At 37.5% G+C, this 13805-nt stretch overlaps 1 protein-coding gene across 3 annotated transcripts in view; it reads left to right on the forward strand.

Moving 5' to 3' along the window:
* Window positions 1–8342, forward strand: part of LOC117403106 (elongation of very long chain fatty acids protein 4-like) — a 29743-nt gene extending 21401 nt beyond the window's left edge. For all 3 annotated transcript variants that reach the window (XM_059024608.1, XM_034005071.3, XM_059024610.1), the window contains exons 3-7: window positions 322–509; window positions 1990–2070; window positions 3697–3868; window positions 4535–4662; window positions 5072–8342. In XM_059024608.1, the coding sequence (XP_058880591.1) occupies window positions 322–509; window positions 1990–2070; window positions 3697–3868; window positions 4535–4662; window positions 5072–5362 (860 nt within the window). In that variant the 3' untranslated portion in view covers window positions 5363–8342. The remainder of the gene's footprint in view (window positions 1–321; window positions 510–1989; window positions 2071–3696; window positions 3869–4534; window positions 4663–5071) is intronic.
* Window positions 8343–13805: the final 5463 nt, after the last annotated feature.

Below are 13805 nucleotides of genomic sequence, written 5' to 3' on the forward strand. Positions count from 1 at the left end.
TTTCCATTTTCTATGGAGGTATCTTTAGATAAATATATACCATATATAATGCTTGTACAGTATAAGCGGTTGAAACATGTAGTATTTCTCTTTTTCATCTTGTTTGTTTCACATGTGCAGCTCAAATTTCACTTTATCACTTTAACTGCTCAAGTTTCTGTGCGATAAACCATGCTATTGACTAAAACATCTGAGTTTTAGTTACAGTGTATACATTTTATAAAACAGCTAACATCATTCTTTTGACATTTTGAAGGGGTTACTTCTCTTGAAGAAAAAATATATATATTTTACAACTCTTTGTATTTTTGTGTTTCCCAGACAAGCGGGTGGAGAGTTGGCCCCTAATGCAGTCCCCTCTACCCACGCTAGCAATAAGCTCTCTCTACCTTCTCTTCATCTGGCTGGGTCCAAAGTGTATGCAGAACAGGGAGCCGTTCCAGCTGCGCTCCACGCTCATCATCTATAACTTTGGGATGGTGATACTGAATTTATTCATCTTTAAAGAGGTAGGATTGCTTCTTCATTGTACACTAGGAAATCAAAGCATTATTATTATTATTATTATTATTATTATTATTATTATTATTATTATTATTATTATTATTATTATTAGAGATGGGTTTAATTATTTATGATTACAACAGTACTTGCCTTTTGAAAATGCTTATAATGAAAAACAGTATGTCAGTAATGCTTTCTAATAAGAATCTTGTATTGAAATATTGCTCAATGTCTGGCAAAGCATTCAATACAGTGTTGTGGCACCCTCACCCTCCATCTGTTCTCATTCACGTCAGTGGCACACAGTTTGACGGCTCTTCTTAAATGGCGTCACATCAGCATCTCTACAACAAAGACATTTAGAAATACAGTGTATTCAATGTGCCATGGGTTTTCAGATTCTCCAATGTATATAAAGAGGGAAGGGGTTAAATGTGCCGCCACTGTAAGTGTTATGCAGACTGTCTCATTCAGGGGAATGTTGTAAAACAAAGGGACTGATGTTGTCAAAAGGACGGGAGAATGGACAGCGACAGGCACTGCTAGATCCCCTTACTTTCAATGTGTAGAATGAATGTGGGTCTAACAGAAGAGCGTGCTTGCATTAATAGAGAGAAAATGTCTTACTATTTTAAAAATATTGCATTTGATCTATGTGTATCTTAAATGACAACTTGGTATGGAAAGAAGAAATACTAATGCATCCTTCTTGTTTGTATTCACATTATATCTAGAAGTTTAAAATACCCCTGGTCCCCTGGGGTGAGAAACATGCAGGCGGAAGTATAAACAATCCAACAAAACCATTACTCAGTGCTATGTATTTATGTTTAGAGCTGGACCCTGCAAGCCAGTTGCAATCTGGTTTAGGGTGTAATCTAATTGTGAGTAGTGACGCACACTCTGGAGGATATCCACTTGGGTGCTTTAGCTCAGTCTTAAGAGTAACTGAAAGGGCATGGAATCCCAGTTACACTTTGGCTGCTAAACCTGGAACCGAATCGAATCGAAAAGAATAATAAAATTGACATAGTCTGCTACTGTTTTATTTATATTCATTCAGCACCCAGACCACATGGGTGAAAAGGTGATCCCTGTTTCTTATTTTTGTTTTGCTTCCTGAGCTATAACTGAGCTTTTTAACACATTTTGTAATTGCTGCAGTGGTAGAAGTAATGTAACTATTTGACTACTAGAATGCCAATGTGACAAACAAGTGATATGCCTTTTTCTTTAGCTATTCAAAATAATCATAGAACTCTACTGTGTTGTGGTGCAAGGATTCAAGAAATCGGGTTGATATGACCTGGAATCAAAAGATTATTCCAACATGTGCTTATGAGCCAAGTAGGTTGAGCATACTGTACAGCCAAGAGTTGTCTCATGATCATACATTAATGCTATTTAAATACTATATGTGCAGAAAATATTTCACTTTCAGTAAGTGGTTTGGCAATGGTAAACTGTGTTCTGTTTATGTTTTAGCTCTTTCTTGGTGCAAGAGCAGCTGGTTACAGCTACATTTGCCAGCCAGTCAGTTACTCTGAAGATGTTAACGAAGTTAGGGTAAGTATTCATTTGGTCATAAGCAGTTGCTGTCCAGTGTCCTGAACAGCATTGCTAATGCCAGTCTTAAGAATTAAATAAGTGGATCTGCAACCCAACATATTTAAACTTAACCCTATTGTATTATCTGATCAAGTAACCTAATTAGAAAGGAGACTCCAATTTCATAGGGCGGCAAGTCTGTGACGTACAGTGGAGCCATGCTTAGGCCTTTCAAGGTCGCTAATACATACATAGCACCATCAGTCTGAGGTTACACGATGCATTTTACAGAGCAGTCTGTATCTGTGTTCCTTATGTTCACAGAGCATGTGATGAAATACTGGGTTGGATACCAAAAGCTAGTTGCATCCAGAATTAAAAAAATGAAAACCATTAATAATTCTAAATTGGATATGAAATAAGACTACTTCCAGGCCCCTAAATTTAATAGGTAATTTATTTCTTGTATTTGGATTGTTTTTCCTTTCTGAAGAAAACTGTGGTAATGACGATTTGGAGCTTTCAGCCCATTTGTGTCCATCAGATGAGTGTACATTAAAGATCCTGTGGCAGGCTAGTTAATCCCAGTGTCATTTCACTGCTGGCCAGACCCTGTCTTTACTCATCTGGAAGGATGCTGATGAAATATGGAATTGTGAAGGAATGTGGATGTCGACCTGCCATCTGGAATCCTTAAATATGGATAATGGATGTATTTGCAGTTCACATGCACTATAACTATATTGCAGGATAACACTCTAAATGGTACTACTTATGAAAACATTACAGATTCTATACCCTGCCTTTATATTTTTTAATTATGTTATGACGTACAGCACATCAAAGCTGTACACAAAAGGCTGTAACTGCATCTTGCGTCTACGTTATACCAAGCTTTACGCCACATTTTTGTACTTGGTTACCTTTTCCTGCCTTGCTGTTGTAATGTGTTACTACACTATGCATTTGCAATGGTGTCCCACAGTAACCTTATAAAGGAGCTTCCAGCAACTCCTGATCTGGTTTACCTCAGTCGAGAGTCAGCAAGGGCAATGCTTCATGAAGAGGACAGTGTTGAATGAGCAGGGATAGAAGGAGGACAAAGAACTGTAATCAAATTCAGCATCATAACGAACTTGGGCACTTACCGAGGCCAGAGTAAAACACATTGGAAAAAAATCCTGCTGTCGAATCTCAAGACTGTTGTGGACAGCACAATACATACTGTACTGTAGTTCACAAACGGGTCGTCTTTACAATCTGCTTACTGTCAAGCTCCTAATGTCTATAGAGCTTACGGGATCATTACTGACCTCCTTATCTCCAGGTTATAATTGTAGATTTATTCCACAATATGGTTCCCTTTACAGATTTTTAGTCTGAAGGGTTGTGAAATGCACAGTAAAATCAAAAATGTATTTTTTTTGTTTTTGTTTTCAAGGATATGCATTGATTTTCGTAATAAACAATGAAGCAGAAACAAAAGCTGACACTGAGAGAGAACACACATGATATTAAACGGGTGTGAAATTACACACTACACGTTTATGCCATTATGTTTGATTACCTTTTATTTGATTATATTCTGCTGTATGTATAGTAACTGTGAACATGTCTGACTGATCCATTCTGTCTGCCTCACAGATAGCGGGTGCCCTGTGGTGGTACTACGTCTCAAAGGGAATTGAGTATTTGGACACCGTGTTTTTCATCTTGAGAAAGAAATTTAATCAGGTCAGCTTCCTCCACGTCTACCACCATTGCACAATGTTCACTCTCTGGTGGATTGGAATCAAGTGGGTGGCTGGAGGACAATGTGAGTACAGAGAGCTGCCACTGACTGCGCAGGGCACACAGGTGGCAGGCAGGCTTGGGGGAGGGGGGATTCTCCAGGGGCTACAGAGATTGTGCTCTGTATAAATGAGAGGTGGGTCAACCTTGAACAAAATCAGCCAGGCACAGCTTGTGAAACAGAACAAAAGATCCAGATCCAAAATCAGATCTCTACAAATACCAAATGGTTATTTTGTTAATTAAAGTATACTGTAATCGTTTGTAAGTGCAATTTGTGATCGCTGTAACTACAGTATCACTAGGTGCAATTTACAAAAGTTGCTTTTGGAATAGTTTACCGCTGCTGCTGCTGTTCACATACTGTAGTTCAAGTAGTTTTTAATGTGCATCAATATAAAAAAGCAGACCCAGACCTAAGCTTTAGAATACTTATGTACCTTGCTGTGACAGGGTGAAACCCCTATATGTAAATAGTGTGTGTGTGTTGTGCGAATAGAGTTGGCAGAGAGGGGGTTAAAATCCTCCCTGCCAGAATACACGTGGGAATATGGCTGTAGCCTTTGTTGAATGATTGATGGTTTAATTAGGCTCCAGCCACATGGGATATAAAGGGCAGAAACATCTTTGTTCGGGGTTGGTGTGGCAGAATCTGTTGTAGAAGGTAATTGCAGTCCATCATTTCTTATAGCTTTCTTTGGAGCCCACATGAATGCTTCTATTCACATCGTCATGTATTTATACTATGGACTGGCAGCATTTGGCCCGCAAATCCAGAAGTACCTGTGGTGGAAGAAATACCTAACTATTATACAAATGGTAAGTGAAGTACTTGAACAAAAATTATTGTATTTCTTGCTCTTATTGTATTACTTGTATTGTAACACTTGAATGTATTTGCTTGCGATTGTAAGTCGCCCTGGATAAGGGCGTCTGCTAAGAAATAAATAATAATAATAATAATAATATTCATACTTCCTACAATTTGATCCCCACTGTCAGACTGTAATTAAGTAGTTTATACTATATATATATATATATATATATATATATATATATATATATATATATATATATATATATATATATATATATACATATATATATACATAAAGTTTTCTATTATCTTGGTAACACAGAACATAGATAACCTTTGATATGTGGGCAGTGGTCATTGTCTGTGCCTAAGTTCTTAAAGCAGAGCTTTTTTTTCCCCTTCTTTTTTCAGATTCAATTCCATGTCACCATTGGCCACACAGCCCTGTCTCTCTACATAGACTGCTCTTTCCCCAAGTGGATGCACTGGGCCCTGATTGCCTATGCTGTAACCTTCATTTTCCTCTTTGCAAACTTCTACTATCAGACCTACCGGCACCCAAGGAAGGAGAGGTCCTCCAAAGCAGGAAAGGTGGCTGTGAACGGGGTCACGTCCGTGACAAACGGGTTGAGCAAGCTGGAGAGCAAACTCGTGGTGGAGAATGGGAGGAAGAAGAAAAAGGGGAAAGCAAAACGGGAATGAGACGAGAAAGCTGGCCTTATCGAAACAAGTGGCTTTAGAAATGAGGAATCCTCCAATGTTGAGAAGTGAATGAATGATTTTTCTTTAACGTGACAAAGTTATTAAAAGAGGGATATATGTTTTTAATCAGACACTTGGTTCAAAAAGACCATAAAGACAAATAACCAAAAAGTAAAATAAAAAAAAGAATACATTTACGAAAACAGAGGAAAGAGTCAAATATCTATCCTGACAGTGTAATTTAAGCTGGTATACACTAAGAATCAAGTAATACAACTCTAAACCTTCTTAAAGAGAATGGGACTTCAAGTCCTGACCGCAGTTTACATTTATGTATTTATTTTTTCTTCAAGGGTTTTTGTTTTCTAGAGAGATTGCAGATGTTATTTTTTGCAATTTAAATATATGAAGAAATACCCAGAATGTGCATACTATGTTTAATCAGTGTATTGCCCCATCATATGTATGTCATTAATCAATATTTATAAATGCCCCATGAATATTTGGCACATTTAAAAAACTTACCAACATATTTTACTATTGGTACTGTCTTTGTGAAAGCCTGGATTAGATTTTAGCTACATTAACAAGCATTCATACGCTATGTCCTTTTTTTTATCACTGTAATGCTGAAGCTGGTCCATATATTTGTGTCAATGGGGCTGGATCTGACCTCTATTTAGCAAGAGGCAACTTTCTAATTCCAGTCCCACTTGACAAGAGGGGTGGGGAGGGGGGGAGAGATATACCACAGATTGTTGATCCTTCTTGTCCTGGGTATCTCACAGCAGCCCAATAACACAGACTGCTGAGCTCTGACCATATAATCTGATTGCTGCTTCAAGAGCCACAGGGTCTCAAAGAGTACACGCATTTCCAGGGCTGGTCTGTAATTGCACAGGTTATGGTTTGATTGTAGCTGTTATTAATTAACCATTTTAACACTCTTTATCAGATACTGCCTCTCTTAGCACCTCACCTCACACTCTTGTAGTTTAAAACAAGTATAAATGTATTTCTTCTGATGGTTAACAATTATTCGCAATATTGCAGCACCTCAGTGGTGCATTCTGTGGCACAGTTTTATGTTTTGTGTGTATATTATAAAAAAAATCTTAATCTTGTGAGACTAACATATTAATCAACAAAATTACAATCCTTTTGTTTCTGAAGCTTGCGGAAAAGACTAAAAAAGAAGAAAGATTGCATTTGAAATGGGGCCATCTGTGTTGACGATAGCAAGCTTAAAGGGTGATAATGGTCATGTTACCAAGTCTAGTTAAAGTAGTGTAGGGTTATAAAAGGGGTACCAATGCGAAGTAGAATGCCTGATGCATTTAACAGGAGCTTACCTGTTTTCTGGTTGGAAATGTACTAGAAAATATGGGGAAATGTTAGATCTGCATATTTAGTTCAAAATACAAGGCAAATGTGAATACCCTTGACATTCCCTTAACACTATTTTAGTAACTAAACAGCACAACAGTAGATTATGTAACTGGTACATTGTTTTGATGAACCAGTTAAAAACAAATAGGTATTTATTGGAAAATGTTACTTTTTAGTCAATTGCAAAACTTAAACTAGCATTGAACAGCAGAATTGTACATTTTTGATGAAAGAAAAGCTGACAAATATGCTTTGCTCGGAAACGGCAAGATTTTAAACATTAAGGGTCATCTGCCGTTTTGCTTTTCATAATAGAACATTTAATTCCATCGTAATTGCTATGCATGCAGTAATTACTGGACAGACTCATCAGGATGTATTGTTAATGCAGTGCAGCATTTTGCATGTACATTTTGAGCATTGTTGTTGAAACACAATTCACAATTAGACAGGTATTCTGAAGAGATTGTAAACATTTGAAAGCCAGTTTATTCAGTTTAGATCATTTCTCATTTAACCAAAGCATGATGGAAAAGCCTATATGCAGACGGTACACTGCTGTTCAGCAAGTACTGGGGGCACTGTGTGTATGTATGTAATGATAGTTCTGAACAAGCATATTGCACACTAATTATAATAGCCTGCCACTCTCAATGCCCTCACAATATTACCAGGGATTTAAATATACTGTTTTTGACATAGTTCTCAAATTTGTATCTGTTCCTCATTTTTATTTAAACTTACCAGAACAGCTATAACCATACACGTTTATTAAACTTGCATTAACCTATTTTACTGCTATTACATAAAAAAGAAGTATGCTGGTGCATTTTAAAGGACATACAGCTATGAATGCCATTAATAGTCTTTACCTTGTTATGATGTTTTCAGTCATTATGAATGGGAAAGCAATGGCAAAACAACACAGTTTAGGTTGATCTGCGGAGAAGAATGGCAGAAACATTGGCGCATTCACAATGATTGTGATAGTTTTTTTTTTTTTTTTCTCTGTGCTGTGCAGTTTTAGCTCCATTGTTGTAATCCTGATAAACTCAATCCTTAGGTATGGTATGACCATGATATATATTGATAGGTTAAAGAGTAGTCAGGTTCAGGAATCAGATTTGTTAGAAACATCTCATTTCTTTTTTGCTAGACCTCTAATTTGGAAACCCTGATTTACTGATTTTATGTGTTTTAATACTTGGTGTCTAAAAGATGTCAATTTAATTTTATAGTCTCCCCATACCATCTGAAATTGTCATAACAGATGTTGTTTGTTTTGTTTTTTTGTAACAGTTGATACATATATACGATTGACATGGTAAATATGTTGAATGGTATGGTTCTGAATTGTGTTGTTTCTGTTTATAATAATCACTAAATTAAGTGTTGTATTTGCTGTGTAATTGAGAGGATTGTAAATTTTAGAAATGTACAAAATGTTAAATTCTCGTAAACAATGCTGTTCAGCATTATGAAGGGCAGTTAGAAGCCAGATAAAAGTATTTTTTTAAAATACTGATTACCATCATACTGTAAAAATTGTCTTGTTGCTGCAACTACAATGTAAATAAACAGAATGCCAGTCTGTTTGCTTCACATCTTCATTGTTTTATTTCCTGCCCATTTCTCATACTTGAAATATCACAAGTACTACCTGTGTTTATTAAAAGTGGTTAAAAGAATTTGTAAAACATTGGCCTTATCTAAAGAAACTATTAACTGCTAGGGTGGAGTCAAAATGTTATTGGGATTTAAAAGTAGATTTGTTTGTTTGTTTGTTTGTTTCTTTCTTTACCTGCTATTTGCACAAAGCAAAGTCTTGAGCAATGTAGACAGATAGATAGACAGGTATTTGGAATTTACAAAAGAAAAACCTACTTCCCTAATTCCCACACACAAAATACACAAATATAATGCTTTTTTTAAATTTTTTATTTTTTAAATAAAATCCAATTTACAGAAATTGGTACAAAAATATTCATAACACAGTCCTTTTCACTATTGATAAACCAGGGAATGAATAGCAAGGAGAGTTAATGAATCTAACAATTAAAAAAGTGAACTTTCAATACAAAGTCACTCCTTTGTCGCTGTTTATTTATCAGCAGTGCCATTTCCCCTTTGTTCAGCACATACTCTGAATTTGTAGAGGCTAGGCAAATTCCAACAACTGTTTTCCATGATTTATACAGGCTTTGGGACCTCTCAAACCGAGTTAAAATGGCTGCAGTGTGGCCTTCATGGGGATTAATTTTATTCTTAACACAAGGGCAGTAAAACGCGACTGACGTGTATCTGGGTAACGGATATCCAAGTGCTGACTGCATACAGGTAATTACAGTGCTTCCTCATTATAAGGCGGCCCTTTAAACCACGGAACAAGGTGCTATAGTCATGGCTACCATTTGCCCCCTAATGTCATTACACTAGCACTTGTGTTCTCGCTGTAAGGCTGTCTCTTACCTATTGTTTCCTACTACAGCATTATAAAGGGTGTGCATTGTAGTAATAAAATCTTAATCTATACAAGATTGGACAAATAAAAACAGCTTGCAGCTGCAGCCTTAAGTTGCCTCTACCATGCCTTGCTCAGTCAGATGCTTAACCCTCCTCCCCTCAGTGACACCACAGTCACTGTCAGAGAGCACCAGAGTACTGCAACTCCTTCTGTAAGACAATTCCAAGACCATCCTGCGGGGGCACTGCCCTCAGTGCTGAACTGCAGTAAAATTGGGCTCCGGGGTTTGGACTGCTGGAGTTTTGAAGATCAAACTGGATCTCTGCTGCGTATCTAGATAGAAAACGGTAAGAAACACAAAGTTAAAACAGTTATCTAATGCAGTGTATTTAGATGACAGAAATGAGATAATCACTGTGACACAATTGCAAAATGCATGTTGCTGAGAAGTTTTAAATCTGCCTGTTCTGTTGTAGCACTGCACTGTAAAGTCATGGTCCCTTGCCAAATATTAAAATGAATTATATTCCAGGTTGTACTGTGAAGACCGTTCCGGTGGGGGGTCAGGTCTTCATATTGAATTCCAGACAGGAAAGTAAAATATTCATTCCCTTCTAGAGGTTGTAAATAAATGTGTTCTATGTGTGGCCAAAGTTGAATTAATAGAGACAATCCTAAGTGTTGTCTACCTACGTCCTCTGTGTGCAACACAGAATAAAGTTATATCACACTACACAGCGCGATCAGCTTTGTAAATGTGAGTAAGCTCTGGTTTTAGAGCAGGTGTCGTTGATCAGTGTCACCTTTTTCTCCACTGAATAATATGTGGGAGCAGTGTCTGATTGTTGTATAATACAGAATCACAGTTTTGTTTTTCCAGAGCACTCATGAACGCATTGTCCAAAACATTGGTCTGCTTGCCTTTCTTTCAGTGTTACCTCTTCTCAAGAGCATTGCTGATGGAGATAGAAGCTGCGTGTGTGAGCCTGTCACTGCGCATTGCCCTTACATATAGAAGATGACACTGAAGAGCTCAGTTCATACCAGCCTTTCAGGACATTTCAGCTTAATGTGAGCTCCATGTAAGGGAACTTTATATATAACAAACAAACAACGTTACACATGGAGCTAATGCCAATAAATTGCAGCAGCAGGGCTGTTGTAGGGTTCTCTGGTTGGTCAATGCCATTTCTTTGCCATCCTTGTACATCCAATCAAACAAAACCCAGAACCAGGTATAATACATAGCCAGGATCTAAACAGGTAGCAAATCACATACATGTTAATCACAGCTCATGCATTATTATTATTACACATATCAATCAGTTCATAGGTGCAGATTGATGCATGTTTCGTGGGGGAGGAGGGGGTTCACTTTAAAAACACACCATGTGAAGGTCAAATGGTTAAAAAAACAAAAAAACATGGTTAAGCAATATATTTCAGATGCAGCTCTATAACTGACAATTATATCAGGTATAATAAATGTACAATCACTTGCTATAGTTTTTTCGGGATTACCTACACATTTTTCAACTGCTCCTCAGTCATCCAGTCAAAAGGGTTCTTGGCTCGCTATTTATTTCTTTGTTAAAAGAGATTACATCTCTGTGGCTTCACCGTAGTGCTTCTTCAAGTCGCTCTGTTTATTGTTGATAACCAGGCTGCTCAGAAGAGTACAGTCACTGGACAAGGACTGGGTGAGCTTCACTTCCACATTCCAAAGGTCATCCGTGTTTTCAATGAATTCCTATAGAGAAAGAGAGAGAGTGGAAACTGTCATTCTAGTTTTCATGTTCTAACAGGTTACATGCTAAAGTGTATTTAATCTTTGTTTACAAGAATTGGACAACAACATTGTGTGAATGGGCTGGCACATTACTGTTGAATGTGCTTTACAAATATAAAGTATTCTATAATATATCAAATCTGCATCTTCCTGCAGCAAGTCTTACATAACAAAAGCAGTTTTTGTTCAACCCCCAATACAATCTAGTACAGGGCTTCAATATGAAGATGACTATGAATGAAAATGAATGTTTTTTTTAAAACATGTTTCAAAAGAATAAACACAATACTTCTCAAAAGCAGTCAAAGCCTGTTGCTTGTTCTTTAATGCACAATGAAGGTATTTTTTTTTTTTTTTTTAACTTTACTCTCATATTTAATTGGCTTTGCATAATGAGGCTTCCTCAGATTTTAACCTGAGCTCTTCCCAATTGGCTTCTGGCTAAATGAGCTTATCTGAATGTCATGCTGATAGCACACTAATACATTCAAACAGTTGAAACAGGAACAGAAAGTGTAATCTCTGATCTCATTCCAACCACACGTGACTGAAGCTTATTCTCAAAGGAGCCCCTGTGCTTCTCAGACTTTGGTCAAAAGACACCCTTTCATTTATGTGTATATTTATATACACAATGAATGTGATGACACATTTTACTAGATCGGGTGAAAATGTTAGAAATGTATTATTTTAGAATAAACATAAAACAAACAGGTTGGGATTTATTTCATTACAGAACAGGCACAGGTGTTTTACCTATCTGTGATTCACATACAGTAGAGGGATCACAACTCTTAAGATTTAGAGCAGGAAATCCAAGCTAAACAATAAAGCTGCCAGTCTCTCTTCAATTATCCCAGTTACACATGTGGTGATAATCCTCGTTGGCCCATCCGGTTCACTCTTCCTGGCTATTCACGCAGGCTTGAGTCTTCACCCTAGTACACAGGAACAGGAACAAACAAAGAAGAACCAATAAACTGCTTTTCAGCCTCTTTTTAAACAGGTGACCAGGATTAATTGATTGTCAATTATTCAACTGACATCTGGCAACCTGATGCACAGTCCTTTCAATTAGTCAGGGAGGTGAGTCTGACCTCCCAGCCCTGCCATATCTAATCAAACAAAAGGGCATTTTCTTTACAAATCACCACCAATATACACTATTCACAGGTGCAGGCCTTTAAGTTGGCTATAGTATGCTGGTTACTTAGCAGTGCTGTTTGGTAATGGGAAATGTGTGTAAGGCTATTCTGGACACACCTGCTGCAAAATGGTGTATTCCTCTCCCAGCCTCGTCTTCAGCTGCATATACCTGTCCAGCAGCTGTTCCACCAGCCCCTCCCGGTGCTGCAGAAAGCTACGACCCCAGGGGGGACCTCCTCTGGGAGGCCAGGGCTGTGCAGAACAAGCCTGAAACTGGGCTGGCACTCCACTTCATGGTCTGCAACCTAGAAACAAGACCAGTCTGTTAGGGGATTGTCAATTTAGAGAAAGAAAAGGGATAAACAACAGCAATGCTATCATAGCTGCTCCCCCCATTGGCAAAATTCACAAATCTTCCAAAGTGGAAAGTCACTATGAATCATCATCATGTTCATCAATAGCATTATATGTGATACTAGAAAAGAAAAGATCATTAGTTAAGAACATGGAGAGGCTATTCAGCCCAGTAGTGCTTGTCCAGGTCCTATTGATTGTTCTCATAAGCTATTAAAAAGGTAAAACAGGACATTCTGATTATGTCATAAATCAGGGTCATTTAAAACTAATTTTACGATCCTAATAATGGACGTCAACACTGTTTTCACCATCACTGCTCTCTGTGGAAGTACTAAAGGCCATTTTAAATGATTTGCAAAACACATAAAATAAAATCGATGCTGTTCATGAATTTAATGCTGCTCACACACAGGCTAAAACATAAAAGGTATTGTCCTTACTGATATTTTAGAAGGTGATGTGTTCCTCTCACACTCTAACCAGGAGTGGAGGACCTGGGCAAACCTCTGGTCAGTGGTTTGACCAGTGGGCAAACCTCTGGTCACTGAAGGTCGCAGTAGGTCAAACAAACAAACATACACTTTAAATAAAATCACAAACAATGTATAAAAAGTAGCTGCTTGGTCTTATATTCATTGTGACTTTGTTGAAAGCAACCATAATGCTATCCAGAACACACAGACATACATTTGTAATTAATAATACCATACCCTCTATAGCTCCGGATGCCAATCTTTACTGCAGTGAATTATCTAGCAGGTGCCTGCTATATCAGGTATATATACTGTTATTAAACAACTGCCATCTGTACCACACACTTTTGTGCTTGATTTGCAGGTGTTTCTGTATCCAAGACGGTTTGAAACTGTTACCTGATGTTTTACAAGGAACAGCTTCAAACTATTGCTGCAGATTTCCACCATAACATCCCAAAACATATTATAGTGCCAGTAATCATTGAAGGTATACAAAATAAATGATGGTGTGGACAGAATGAGTTACTTACATGATACTTAGCTTCCATGCAGTCTGGCAGAAAGTGATTCTTTATCCACTCAACTGACTGAGCTGTTGGGTCAAATGCTATTACAACCTTCATATTTAAAGACACAGGTCATTGCCTGGGTATTCTTATTCAGAGCGGGGCACTTCATTTGCAGCTTCTGGATTTCTATCTAAAAAAGAGAAATTATTGATATGTTAAACCGAGAAATATAATCCATAATCCATTAAAAAAGTATTGTGTTTTCGTACGATCCTAGAGAGGAGCAGTGGCGAAGGAATAGCTGGTGCAACCC

This window comes from Acipenser ruthenus, chromosome 5 (assembly GCF_902713425.1).
Source record: "Acipenser ruthenus chromosome 5, fAciRut3.2 maternal haplotype, whole genome shotgun sequence".
Lineage (NCBI taxonomy): Eukaryota > Metazoa > Chordata > Actinopteri > Acipenseriformes > Acipenseridae > Acipenser > Acipenser ruthenus.